Genomic DNA, 15,660 nt, shown 5'->3' on the forward strand with positions numbered 1-15,660 from the left:
TAAAAAAAATAATATAAAACATTTGCGCTATGTGCGGGAGTTATAGAGATGGGTGTTTATGAATGAGAAGCATCTTTCAGTGATGCACTAAATGAATAATGAACGGATGCATTGGGGGGAAAACAGCCGCGGAGTGCCGCCTTTTAGAGAAGATATTGATCAGCTACAAACAAAAGCGTTACAATGCAGTGCAATTGTATGGAGGATAATTCGACAGAATAGCTCGCTGTTTGTGAACGTTGTTTGGTGTTGTGTTTGCAAGTGGATGTTTTGTTATAATAATAATAATAATTTATTTCTAAACTAAAATTTATTTTATTATTATTTTTTTATTTAACATATAAAATATATAAAAAACACCAAAAGTTTAAGATCATAATATTATTACATAATACATAATTATATGTTTGTATAAATATATTAACGATAATAATAATAATAATAATAATAATAATAATAATAATAATGTATTTCTAAACAGTAATAATAATTTTATCTTTATTTTACATTATTATTATTATTATTATTATTATTATTATTATTATTATTATTATTAAACATAAATGAAATACAATTTGTATACAAACACCAACAATTAAGATCCTAATAATGTTACATATTATATATCATGTTTGTATATTAAATGAATAATAAAAAAATAATGTATTCCTAAACAGTATTATTATTATTAATAAAAATACTTTTATCTTTATTTTACTTTATTATTATTATTATTCAACATACACAAAAATGTATGCAAACACCAATAATCATGATAATAATATTACATAATGCATAATATCATGTTTGATTGTATAATAATTATAATAATAATGTATTTCTAAACAGTAATAATAATAAAAATAACCCTTTTATCTTTATTTTACTTTTATTATTATTATTATTATTATTATTATTATTATTTAACATACATTCAAAATATATACAAACACCAACAATTGATCATAATATTACACAATGCATAATAATATGTTTGTATAAATATATAAATAATAATAATAATAATAATGTATTTCTAAACAGTAATAATAATTATTTTGTTTATTTCACTTTATTATTTTTATTTTTTATTAATATTTAATGTAAAATAAATCAAATTTGTATACAAACATCAACAATTAAGATTATAAAATATTACATAAGACATAATAAAATGTTTGTGTAAATATATTAATAATAATAATAATAATAATAATAATATTAATAATATTAATAATAATAATAACAATAATAATAATAATAATAATAATAATAATAATAATTATTATTATTATTACTATTATTATCTTTATCGTTGGTGTTATTGTGCACACATTTTAATTTAAAAAATAGTAATAATATACAAAGAACAACAAAAATAATAACAATATTTGTTATTATTTATTTAATATTATTATGATATTTTATTAACTTTGTTGTTTAAATTCAAATTTTTCCTAATTATTCCTTATATATATATATATATATATATATATATATATATATATATATATATATATATATATATATATATATATATATATATATATATATATATATATATGAATAGCTCTTTAAGTAGCCTATATAACGTATATAAATTACATTGTTAATATCTTGTTATGAGCAAACATGCCGAATCTTTGCTTTTAAGAAGGTCTGTCGGGGCATTTTAGAGAGCCTTCTTAATTGATTTCGGGAGGGTGTTACTTGGTAGGGTGAATTTGGGTAATCTGGGACATTGGGTAATCTGGGACACCTAAGCTTATATGTGTTTATTTCTGTTCTAACAAAATTTAGGCAACAGGACTTTTATTATAAATTTAGCATGGACTTCATGTGAGTAAAATCACATGACTTCATTGGGGTATTCCATAGAGGGGGGGCAGGGCACTTGTCAATCAGGAAGCTCTCATTAAAATTGGATGACAAGGTCAGTGACATAGGATTCTGACTAGATTAATGTTAAGGACATAAACCTGTAATAAATAAGACAATATTCCCAATTGTTGTTAAATTATGTTTGTGATCTATTCAAGTAACAAAATATGTATTAAAGTGTTGAAAATGTTTTTTAGATTTGTTTTCTTTCAAACATTTTTTGTTGTCCCACATTATCAAATATGATTGATAATGTGGGACAGCATGGTTTGGGTAATCTGGGACAGTCTTTCGAATGGGAAAATATGCATTTAGAGACTTTGTAAGTTTAATGACTACAAAGATGGAATGTACAATGTGCTGTACACAAACACACACACACACACACACACACAAACACACACACACACACAAAGTCTTTCTCTCTCACGCAAATTTACACACACACACACACACACACACCGTCTTTCTCTCACACACACACTCACACACACACAAACACACACACCCTTACAGTCTTTTTTTTCTCTCTCACACACACTTACACACACACACACACACACACACACACACACACACACACACACAGTCTTTCTCTCACACACACGCACACACACACACACACACACACACACACACGCACACACACATCCTTACACAGTCTTTCTCTCTCTCACACACACACACACACACACACACACACATACACCCTTACACAGTCTTTCTCTCTCTCTCTCACACACACACGCACACACACACACATCCTTACACAGTCTTTCTCTCTCTCTCTCTCTCTCACACACACACACACACACACTTTTTTAAAATTGGTAAAATTGAGTTTGGCATGCATAAATATGGCAAATGTATACTTTTTCAGCACAAATACATAATGTCCCAGATTACGAAGTGACCTGTCCCAGATTATCAAATTCAGGCAGAATTTTTGTTTGTGACAAATAAATACTAATAGGTGTGGCATGGCTCTTCTCAATATAATATCTATATTATGTTTTCTTAGGTGGTTAGAAAACATCTTAGGGATTTCAGAAACGTCTCATATGTGGTTCTAATTAGTTAGACAGACATTAAAATAGAGAGCTGAATTCAAAATTACAAAAAGTGTCCCAGATTACCCGAATTCACCCTATCTGTTGAGGAGAAGCAGAAGGAGGAGAGAGGGGGACTGGAGAGGGTTGCATTGTATGAAGATCCGATGAAAGACAGCAGGCTATCGCAATAAGAGGGCAAGAGAGAGAGGGGTGGGGGCAGAATGACGCTGATTCGGGGCTATTGATCTCTCCCTCCCCTCTATATGGGGTCAGTAGTTTGATCGGAGCGCGCGCAGGAACACCGAAGAGACACACGCGCTTTTACCATGTAACATGAAGCGGTGCGTGTAGACAGATCCAACCGGACACTCATCACCAATCCAATCCCGTCCGTCCAACCTGATGACAGGAAATAATAAGATTATCAAGCAGGACAGGAGAGCGACGCGTTATATCTTTGGAGAAAAGTAACTGGTGTGGATTTGACAGATGACGGTGCGCTCGAGATCCACAGATCTGACCATGAAGCCGTCCAGAATCTCCGTGATGATGATGTTCATCTTCGCATCTGTTCATATCTCGTGCCCATCGCAGTTTCCCAGTCCGCTCATGTAAGTACTTTGATGTTGTTTTCGCGTCAACTGGTGATTAAATACAGCTTTTTCCCCTTTCATGCAGCATCTTTATGTCTCTTTCAACATGCGTGTTTGTAAGTTTTAGTGAGAGTGTGGATCGTGCTGGATGGACAAAACACAAAACAATTGATTTAGTTTGTGTATTTCCAGCCTTATGGTCAATTATAACCCAACAAAAGCTGAAATGTACTGACTTTGATAGGATTCTGGATGTATGTTATGTTTACGGTTGTTGAATAGTCAAGCAGATACAAGCAGATACATCCACAATCAATATTATGAATTATGCTGAATGATTAAAAGGGAGGAGTCGTAGTCTACATAGCCTACCGTTATTGATTTGTTTAATGAAAAAGCTTGTTTCCAGGACCAGTTCACTCGATTCTGTCTTTATTCACACACTCTCATGTTGCACAAAAGCTGACTTTATTCTGGTGAATTGTTTTTTTTTTCCTCATGTGACAGCTGTCAAAATCCAACCAAAAGAACAGACAGACCATTTCAATGCGCTCATATTATTGGCCCATAAACATTTCCTGTTTGTTGTAACTATTTCAAAACTGTAAAAAGAGGCAATTCAATTATAACTTACTGTTAAAACAGCTATCATAACATTATTTATCAATATGTGGCTCTTTTTCAATTCTCGAAAGCTCTAGAAATTAAAAATATTACATGAAATACGTTGGGACTATTGTTTTTGTTTACATCCCTCAAAATAGTCTACAAAAACGTTTTGTGTACTTTGATCTGAAAAGTTGCGACTGAATCAAAAGTTGATTCATAAAAGAACAAGAATTGATTCAACTGACTGAAAAAAAAAAATTATGTCACATATATAATTATTTCATTCGATAATTTTTTCTTAATCACCAAATTGCATTCTAGACATTAGTTTCCAGAGCTTGATGTTGCCTTGAAACAGCCATTTAGCCATATTAACATGTCACTTGCATGTTTTAACAAGTTCCTCCTGTGATTTTCATTTCCTCATTGAAAATCTAAGAATGGGATTTTGTAAGCATCAAATTAAATTTATGCATTTTATATTTATTGTCTGATAAGCACACTGATTTTGGTATTGCTATGGCTCCACGATATTGATTATTTTTTTTTTACATTGTAATATATTTTTTCCTGGCGATTATATACTGTAATGTGAATACAATTTCATCAGATGGCCTAAGTAAATGACTTAATTTGAAAATGGATGGGGCAGCACAGTGGTGCAGTGGGTAGCACAGTCACCTCACAGCAAGAAGGTTGCTGGTTCGAGCCCTGGCTGGGTCAGTTGGCATTTCTGTGTGGAGTTTACATGTTCTCCCCGTGTTTGTGTTGGTGTTCTCTGGGTGCTCCATTTTCCCCCACAGTTCAAAGACATGCGCTATAGGTGAATTGAATTAGCTAAATTGGCTGTAGTATATGTGAGTGCATGCATGTGTGGTAATGGGCCAGTGATGGGTTGTGGCTGGAAGGGCATCCACTGCGTAAAAACATATGCTGGATATGTTGATGGTTCATTTTGCTGTGGTGACCCCAGACTAATAAAGGGATTAAGCCACAAAAAAAAAAAAAAAAAAAAATTAATGAATTTGAAAAGACGTTACTTTAGATTGATTGGGATGTAGACATCGGCTGGTATAAGTTTCTGATGGTATGATATCCTTTTCATGGATCCTGGTATTGTGATTACTGCTGTACTGCTGATTACGATGTTTTTCCCTATTGATCACAATGTAGTTTATTTTAGGAAATATTTATAATATTTTGGAACAGTAAACATGTCAATCTAAACCATTTATTCATTTTCTTTTTGGCTTAGTCCTTTTATTAATCCGGGGTTGCCACAGCAGAATGAACCGCCAACTTATCCAGCAAATGTTTTTACGCAGTGGATGCAATTTTAGCATACCTCAAAACCTTGACTTTTCCAAACCGCGGTAAACCTTGAAACCGGTTATCATCTAATGCATATTTGGAATGATTTGTTTGAGAGTGAAATTTAAATATATTTATGTAATTTATTATATACATATAATAAACAAACTGCAGTCATGAATAAACGCAACTGAGCAAATGTTAAAGTGAAATAAACAGTGCTTTATGGTTTTCTGGGGAGAGTCTTAACAGTATTGGTAGAGAAATTGAATAATCAAATGAAAAGAGCATTGCATAGTCTTCATCATGTAAATATTTCAGTACAATTATCTTTATTAAACTTCTTTATGCTCTTTGTATTCGATTAAAATACTTTAAACTGTTAAAATGGGCCTTAAAAACATTTGCAGATTATGATAAACTTTCACTCTAATAAAAGTAAATTTGCAGTGTCTCCACAAATGTCATGTGTTTTGACCTGTGGTCGTTTATAACCCCAACTCAATATCTTGCAATGTGACTAAAGCGGACACGCATAATGCGAAATTGATGCTCAAACGATATATTTTGCAACCCTATTGCCAACGTCATGGCTTAAAAGCCAAAAAGTTGCTTACCATGAATGTTATAAACATATCAGCAATCTCAAAATGCTAATAAACTCACAAAACAGCTCCGTATAGTAACGCCCTCGTTATATCATTGACTAATATGAAAATGTTCATATGATTTATTTACAATACAGTTTGTAAATTAATATTTTCTGTCTTTTGGTAGAGATATTATATGTGAGACTTGCTTTGTTTACCAAACAAGTGGATCTAAATGCATTTGCATTGTAAACATTAAATACAAATTTAAAAAGAGCATTGTGTTTATTTCCTATCTTGTTTTTAGTTACAACATTCCCAAAATCATTCCACATAAATCCATCGATTTTTTTACAAAATTCTGCACAGAAATAGCTAAACATATTTGCAGATTCTGTCTTGCCCTAGTTGTAGGTTAATCTTCTGCCTTCTGGGGTTTCTATTTCACCTTTTGTAATCTTTTGATTAAAGACTGTCATTCAGCATTTGATATTTAAGCAAAAATGGCAAAATATCTTATTTTAATTAACAAAGATGTTCAGATTAATTTATCTTTAATGCAGCACTATTAAAGAGATGTGCATTTCGGTCATCTATGGCAAACACATGATGTGTTGGTGAGGACAGATGTGACTCGACAGATGGTTGAGCATTTTTTTGTGTTTGAGTTGACACGTCTTTTGTTAACCTGATGGGTATTTAAATGAGTCTGACAAGTTGCACCTCATGAGAAGGATAACAAATAACTTTCAACTGCTGTGGATTTACAATTAGTTATAAGTGCTGTACTTAAAACTCATATTTATGTTGAAATTGATAACTCTACTGCTCATCACAATTCCCAGTTCACTATTCGTTTTTTTTTTCTATATTCAATTCAAAAACCTTTATTTGTATAGCGCTTTTACAATGTAGATTGTGTCAAAGCAGCTTCACATAGGAGATCATAGTAAATTGAAACAGTGTCAGTTCAATTTTCAATTTAAGTTCAGCTCAGTTTAGCTCAGTTCAGTGTGGTTTAATAATCACTACTGAGAATCCAAACACTGAAGAGCAAAATTCATCGATGCGCAGCTCTACAGGTCCTGAACCAAGCAAGCCAGTGGTGACAGTGGCGAGGAAAAAACTTTACCAATTGGCGAAAGTGAAGGAAAAAAAGAAAAGAAACCAGACTCCATTGGGCACGACCATTTCCATTTCTCCGCTGGCCAAACGTCTTGTGCAGAGCTGCTGTCTCAGCGGTTGAGGACATCTATCTGTCATTACATCTGAGATGATCTGGCTTTGGGCGGCATGGTGGCTCGGTGGTTAGCACTGTCACCTCACAGCGAGAAGGTCACTGGTTCATGTCCCGGCTGGGCCAGTTGGTGTTTCTGTGAGGAGTTTGCATGTTCTACTGGTGTTTTCCTCTCTGTGCTCCGGTTTCCCCCACAGTCCAGAGACATGCGGTTTAGGTGAATTGAATAAACTAAATTGGCCGTAGTGTATGAGTGTGTGTGAATGAGTGTGTATGGGTGTTTTTTAGTACAGGGTTGCATAAAGCTGCATAAAGCATATGGCTGAATAGTTAGTGGTTCATCTGTGCTGACCTCTGAAATGGAGACTAGCCAAAAGAAAATGAATAAATAATCTGGCCTTATTGTCTGCCACTGTTATGGTTTTAGCTGGTGTTTGTGACAGCAGGACAAGTGAAAAGGCAGTTTTTTGTTTCTTTACTGTTATAGTCTTTACATGCTACATTGTTCTGCATTTATATATGATTTGTTCATAGTGAGTCTTTAAATGGTTCACTGATTTACATAATTTGTTTAGAGGGAGTCTCCAGTAAATGATTCACTAGTGTTAATCTGAGAGGGGTTCAGTGTGTGAATGTGGTTTCACATATTTTCACTTGTCTTATCTTAAATTATCATCAGAGTGATTATTAGAGTATATGACACGTTTTGGTAAATGCATTTCGTTAGAATATAAACATTCATTCTTTTACTTTTATTACTTAGGGAAATAAAAATCTAGTACTTTTGTACTTTGAATCAAGTAATATTGAAAAGGAGAACTTTAGACTTTTAATATTTTATAAGGGTATGTCTGTATTTTTACTCGAGGGTCTAATTTGTGAACATAGCCCATCATTCCAAAAGATTACAATACAGAATTGTGTATTTTTAACTGATTAAGTCAAAAATCTGTTGCATTACAATTTACAAATATATTTTGGTGGTCAAAAGTTTGCATTAGGCTCTTTTAATTTGAAGCCAAAGAAAAATGAATGAATGAATGAATGAATGAATGATCTGGCCTTATTGTCTGCCACTGTGACTGTTTCAGCTGGTGTTTGTGACAGCAGGAGCAGTGAAAAGGCAGTTTTTTTTATTTACTGTTGTTGTCTACGCTGCATCATTCTGTATGCTTTTATATAATCGACACGCTATCATTTCTGAATGCAATAATACTTTTACACTATTACTGTAGTCTCACATTGGGTTTTAATGCCTGATGTGTAGAGCGTTAATGCAATGCATTAAAATAACGATTCTCAAAGATTATGTAAAAAGCTGGACCTTTTGATTTGACCACCTGTTTTTCTGCACTAGGACATGCATTTAGATAACCTAACCCCTTGAGTGGCCTGAGCTGATGTAGATCAATATACACTTGTAATGGCCATAAAACAGGGTGCAACTGTTACGCATAAGTGCTTTTGTTAAATGGGTTCTTCTGGTAAATTTTATGAGAATTTACATTAATAATACCTTTAAAATTTAAGCATTAAGTAGCCACCTTCACTGGTTGTGAATGATACTAAATCTCCGGTGGACAGTATTTTTACTTCATTAAGTACATATTTTATGTATCTGAGTGTTTTTATTGTAGTGGCTGCACAGTGGCTTAGTGGTTAGCCTTTCGCCCCACAGCAATAAGGTCGCTATTTGTGTCCCGGCTGGGCCAGTTGGTATTTCTGTGTGGAGTTTGCGTGGTGGCATGGGTTTCCTTTGAGTGCTCTGGTTTCCCACACAGTCCAAAGACATGAGCTAAAGGTGAATTGAATAAGCTAAATTGGCCGTAGTGTATGAGGTCCAATCCGCTGTGGTGATCCCTGATAACTTTTACTCTTACTTTATTACATTGTAAAACAAAACGTTGCACTTTTTACTTAATTTCCTACAAGTTATTTTGAAGGGGAGACACTGTCACCTGCTCAGAGATGAGATAGTGGTGTTTAATTTGTGAACTTGATGCATTTTATCAGTTAATTAACCTGTTACATCAGTTAAAAAATTACACTGAATATTTCATTTGTCAATTGGACTGACATCTGCACACGAGTCAACAACCCACGGATTCAAATAATCTGTTCAGAGTGAGTTTCAAGCTGACTGACTTACTGAAATTATCCATTTAAATAGATTTTTTTTTATCAAGTAAACAATTTACTGATTTATATGTTTTGTTTAGAGTGTGTCTCCGAATGATTCACTGATTCGAATGATTTGTTTAAAGTGAGACCCCAGTAAATGATTCAGTAATTTTAATGTGAGAGGGGTTCAGTGTGGGAATGTGGTTTCACATATTTTCACTTGACTTGTATTAAATTATCATCAGAGTGATTATTAGAGTATATGACACGTTTTGGAGGCATTTTGTTAGAATATAAACCTTCATACTTTTACTTTTTATTACTTGCGTAAATTAAAAATAAAGAAGTTTTGTACTTTGATTCAAGTAATAGTGAAAAAGAGCATTTTATACTTCTCCTGGAGTAATATTTTACTAGGGTATGTCTGTATTTTTACTTGAGTGTCTAATTTGTGAACATAGCCCACCATTCCAAATGATTACGATACACAAATCAAAAATCTGTTAACAAATATATGTTGGTGGTCAAAAGTTTGCATTAGGATTTTTTTTGTTTTGCATCATATTTTTGTGGGAACTGTGTCAAACAGTTTAAGTACTTTTTGATTTTATTTCTTGTCAAATAGCCTGATGAGTTCTTTTGTTCTAATTATTAAAAAAATAAAAATAAAAAAATAAATAAATTTTAATTATTAAAATAATTACATACACAGTTGAAAATTTAAAAAAGAAAAAAAATCAAAAGGGGGGGTAATAATTCTGACTTCAACTAAAAACATATTTCCAAAGGTTGTCACCAGATGTTGATAACAACCAAAGAAATCTATATATGAAAAGAATACAAATCTAATTAGTTAACAAATTAAGTTGTGTAATAAAATGAAAGGACACAGGAAAAAAAAAAGTATTGAACACATGAAGAAAGGGAGGTGTAGAAATGCAGTGAAAGGCCAGACAGCAGCTGAAATGTTTTAGTAGTTCTTCAGCAACTCTCTGCCCTTCGTCAGTGTAAATTACTATCAGCTGCTTCAGTTCAACATCTACAATAGCAGGATGATGAAGATTGCCGGAGTGGACATTTTAGCAAGACAATGATCTAACATTTTTTTTTCTATATGTATATAAATGACATCAGCTTTTCATTAATTGTGTTATACACAATACATATTGAACCAATAACTGTCTTTTCTATAATATACAGTGGTTATTGAGGCCATTTATCTGAGAGAGAGAGAGAGAGGGAGGGAGGGAAGGAGAGAGAGAAAAGATGCATCCTTTTGACTTTGCCTCAAATACACTTACTGTATAAATCAAGTAAATAGTACTCAATAACTGAGCCACTCAATTTGTAGTGACAAAAGCAGCTGCTCATCTGGTGTCCTTCGATTGGTTGTATTAGAAACAGGCTCTTTGGAGAGGGAACTGGGGGAGGATTCCCACAGAGAGATGACGCAGACCATTACTGTGACAGTGTCCTCCAGAAACCAGAGACACCTGTCCCTCAGTCCCACAGAGACACCTGTCCCACAGAGATGCCTGTGCTTTTGTCCCACACGGCTCCACTCGCACACACAAAAGTGCCGTTTACCTGTAGAGAGACGGTATAGATTTAGTGCCGCAAAGGTAATAAAAAACATAGGTTATAAAAGAAATATGCAGTCTTATATAGTAAATAAAAGAAAAGCATATTAAAATGCAAATTAAAATATGTAAAATTTTATAAACATTATAGCAACACCATATAAACATGTTAGTATGTTAAAATGGACTATTAACATGTTAATGTGTGGGCGAAGCAGTGGTGCAGTAGGTAGTACTGTCACCTCACAGCAAGAAGGTCGCTAGTTTGAGCCTCGGCTCAGCTGGCATTTCTATGTGGAGTTTGCATGTTCTCCCTGCGTTCGCGTGGGTTTCCTCCGAGTGGGTTTCCCTCACAGTCTAAAGACATGCGGTACAGGGGCCTCATGTACGAAGACTTGCGTGGAAATCATACTAAAACATTGCGTACCCACAAAGCTGTAAATGTGCGTACGCAGAAAAAAATTCAGATGTATGAAACACTGCGTACGCCGAATCTCACGCATATTCTTTTGTACATCTGAATGAACATGAAACTGAGCGCAACATACACGAGCGCAAAACCCCTCCCTTTCTCCTCCCCCATATGAATATGCAAATGACTCTACTTTGGCAAAACCCAATGAAAAAGCAATGGCAAAAGCAAGCAAATAGAGAAACTTTGAACAGAATGTGAATTGGAGGTGCTGCTTTCGGAGGTAGACCGGAGAAAATCGGTGTTATTTGCAAGTTTGTTCTCCGGAATTAACAACAAAAGAAAAAAATTGAGTGGGAGAGGTTAGCTGATGCGGTTAACAGTTGGGTCTGAACATCACACTGAGTAAATTAGAAAAGAAATAGTGTGATTTATAGGTGTAAAATGTTGTAGTACTCTTAAAAGTCTCAGTGGCGCAGCTCGTAAGACGCTTGTCAACATGTTTTGACACGTTCGAGCATGAACTTGGTTCGAATCCAGCGTCTGATAACCTCTTTCTTCTTTTTTCCCCTGCTACATATCAGATTTTGCCAACTATTTATCATGAGAAAGACAAGTAGGAATCATTAATAAGTTTGTGCATCATATTTTATTGCAATGTTTCTGATTCATGTATGTAAATTCATCGTCAGACAGTGTCTTTATAGCAATGTGCATTCAGTAGATAGCTCAGATTACATTGGGAAAACAGGCGACCGCTGCAAATTGTGCTTTAATGTTTAGCTGGTCAACTGTATGGTATGGAAACCTTATATACCTGCTAGATGAACCCGTCTCATACAGCTGCCATTGCAAGGCTCAGACACTTTGTAGAGAGCAATTTAACACAACTGCCTCTAGGAGTCGCCAATGGAAATAAAACAGACACGCACAAAAAATGTGCGTACGCCAGCCATAAAGCTGCCGTGAAGCTGCGCACATTCCCACGTTCAGTTCATTGTTAGTAAATCCAAACGTGAGCGATTCTGAGCGTGAAACCTGGCGTACGCAAAGTTTTTGTGCGTACGCAGCGTTGATACATGAGGCCCCAGGTGAATTGGGTAGGCTAAATTGTCCATAGTGTATGAGTGTGTGTGGATGTTTCCCAGAAATGGGTTGCAGCTGGAAGGGCATCCACTGCGTAAAAAAAACTTGCTGAATAAGTTGGCGGTTCATTCCGCTGTAGCGACCCCGGATTAATAAAGGGACTAAGCCCCCATTGACAAAGGTCCAGAATTTGCCATTGGTCCAGAATTGTTGCCAATATTCTTATTTGACCTCTTTTGATGTCATCATAAATTGTGGAAATAACCCATCGAAGGTTTTAAGAAAACGCACAATGACACAAGTCAACTTTCACTATTGACTGTTGTTGCTTAAAAACAAATAAAAAAAATAAAAAAACATTTTACAAGTAGCCTAACTTTTATTTTAAATCTTGAACCTTATTCTTGAGAGAAAAAAATAACCAGTGAAAAGGTCCTAAGCACCAAAAGCAGCCTATAAAAGTTAATTTTAATACTAATTAGGCTGTGTATAAAAATCCAAAATCCAACAAAAAGTTTTCAGGGGTAGCTTAAATAAAGTGTCGGTGCTCTTCATGTAAGGCAGGGGTGTCCAAAGTCGGTCCTGTAGGGCTGGTGTCCTGCAGATTTTAGCTCCCACTTGCCTCAACACACCTGCAAGGATATTTCTTGGAAGCCTAGTAAGAGCTTGATTAGCTAGCCCAGTTGTGTCTGATTAGGGTTGGAACTAAACTTTGCAGGACACTGGCCCTCCAGAACCGAGTTTGGACATGCCTGATGTAAGGGATTCATCTGAATAAATATCAAAATCAGTCCAAGTCATTCAAACAATGTGGAAAAAGTAATAAAAAGCCTTTATTGACATGGCTGTTCCTTAAAACTGCGGCTACATCAGGTTACCCTGATGAAGTCAGGTGTTACCAAAACGTGTACTAAAATATACAAAACATACTAAATCTATCATAACATACTAAAACATTTTCTGGCAGGCTTAGAATTATATAAATTACATGTTAGCTAGTAACATGTTAGCAAAGCCATCAGCATGTGAAGAAATGCTAACATTTTATGACATGTTACTTGGTTGTAACATGCGAGACATGCTAGAAAATGTTTTAACATGTTAAAGCATGTTAGCGTCAAATTAAAAAATGTTAACAACTTACTAAAAGGTGACTTGGTGGTGTAGTGTGTAGCACGATTGCCTCACAGCAAGAAGGTCACTGGTTCGAGCTCGTCCAGGTCAGTTGGCATTTCTGTGTGGAGTTTGCATGTTCTCCCCGTGTTCACGTGGGTTTCCTCTGGGTGCTTCGGATTCCCCCACAATGCAAAGACATGCGGTATAGGTGAACTGAATGAACAAAATTGGCCGTGGTGTATAAGTGTGAATTAGTGTGTATGGATGTTTCCCAGTTCTTGATTGCAGCATGGAAGTGCTGCAGCTGGAAGGGCATCCGATGTGTAAAAATATGCTGGATAATTAGCAGTTCATTCCGCTGTGGTGACCCCTGATGAATAAAGGGACTAAGCCGAAGTAAAATGAATGTAGGAATGAACTTACTAAAACATACCGACTTGTTAGCAACACGCTGTAATAGGATAATGTGTAAAAAAAACTTGCTAAAACATGCTAATTCCTCTCTGGCAGGCTTAGAAAAGCTCGTCTTAAACTTTGTCTTGTCTTTTAGTACTACTGTATGATATTTCAAAGGAAAAACAAATCAAATTATTTATTGGATTCTACAAGTTTAGTGCATTAGCATTAGGTTGTATCCCCCCCTCCATGTCTGACACCTAAATTGTAGTGTGGTGACCTGACCAAGCATCCTGCATTGTTCCTGGCAGCAACTGTATAGTGTAATAGAGCTTATACACGAGTTCTTTTAAGCAAAAAGCTTAGAGTCACAGTTCTGTTCCCCTGTCAGATGAGCGCTAATCCTCAGCCTGTAAAGGGATTAAATAGCTTATTATAGAGGAGCGCAGGGAAATCTCTGAATGGACCTTGGAAATGGAAGTGAATGAAAGCACACATTCGCTGGAATAAACTCATTATGATCACTGGCAAATGACCTTTTTAGTAAAAATTATCTAAAGAACTGTGGCCATTTCCTTTGAATAAATAATTTGTCTTATCTACTGGGCTGGAAATGTAGCTGTAGATCTTTTAATTCAAGGTAATGCTGTTTGCAAGCACATTAAAGAGATACAGAAAATAGTTGTTTGATATAATGCTTGTGCATGTAATGCATCAGAAAATGATTCTTACTGCATTATTAATAGCTTATAATACACCATTATACGGTAGTCATAAACAACTGCAATGCTATTGCTACAAAGGTAAAGAGTTTAATGCATTAAAGTTATTAATAAAAAAAAAAGCCAGATGTTGTTGCCAGTGTTTTACTGCAAAAATATTTTTTTTTGTAGATTTTACTAATTTAGCCTGACAGGAAAAACTGTTTTAAGAAAATGTTAGGTTACATTTTTTCCACACTGTAAATTACACTCACCGGCCACTCCATTAGGTACAGCTTAGTACCAGGTTAGACCCCCTTTTGTCTTCAGAGCTGCCTTAATCCTTTGTGGCATAGATTTAACAAGGTATTGGAAAAACTCCTCAGAGATTTTTTCCATATTAACATGATAGCATCACACAGTTGCTGCATATTTGTCGGCTGCACATCCATGATGCAAATCTCCCGTTCCACCACATCCCAAAGATGCTCTATTTGATTGAGCTTTGGTGACTTTGGATGCCATTTGAGTACAGTGAACTCATTGTCTTATTCAAGAAACTAGTCTGGGATGATTTGCACTTTATGACATGGCGGGTTATCCTGCTGGAAGTAGCCATCAGAAGATGGGTACACTGTGGTCGTAAAGGGATGGACTTGGTCAGCAACAATACTTGGGTAGGCTGTGGTGTTGACACAATGCTTAATTGGTACTAATGGGCCCAAAGTGTGCCAAGAACCACACCATTACACCACTATCACAAGCCTGAACTGTTGATACAAGGTAGAATGTATCCATGCTTTCATGTTGTTCATGCCAAATTCTGACCCTACCATCCGAATGTCGCAGCGGAAATCCAGACTCATCAGACCAGCAAAGTTTTTCCAATCTTCTATTGTGCAATTTTGGTGAGCCTGTATGAATTGTAGCCTCTGTTTCCTGTTATTAACTGACAGGAGTGGCACCATGTGTGGC

At 35.1% G+C, this 15,660-nt stretch overlaps 1 protein-coding gene across 9 annotated transcripts in view; it reads left to right on the plus strand.

Annotated features, from left to right (window-relative positions):
• The window catches only part of LOC101882457 (voltage-dependent calcium channel subunit alpha-2/delta-1), a 229,543-nt gene that overhangs the window by 5,902 nt on the left and 207,981 nt on the right, over positions 1 to 15,660 (plus strand). For 7 of the 9 annotated variants that reach the window (XM_073930287.1, XM_073930286.1, XM_073930289.1 and 4 more), the window contains exon 1: positions 3,205 to 3,544. The exons of the other annotated variants lie outside the window; for them this stretch is intronic. In XM_073930287.1, the coding sequence (XP_073786388.1) occupies positions 3,423 to 3,544 (122 nt within the window). In that variant the 5' untranslated portion in view covers positions 3,205 to 3,422. Of the gene's footprint in view, positions 1 to 3,204; positions 3,545 to 15,660 lie in introns of those variants that run through there. 9 annotated transcript variants of the gene reach the window in all.

This window comes from Danio rerio, chromosome 18 (assembly GCF_049306965.1).
Source record: "Danio rerio strain Tuebingen ecotype United States chromosome 18, GRCz12tu, whole genome shotgun sequence".
NCBI lineage: Eukaryota > Metazoa > Chordata > Actinopteri > Cypriniformes > Danionidae > Danio > Danio rerio.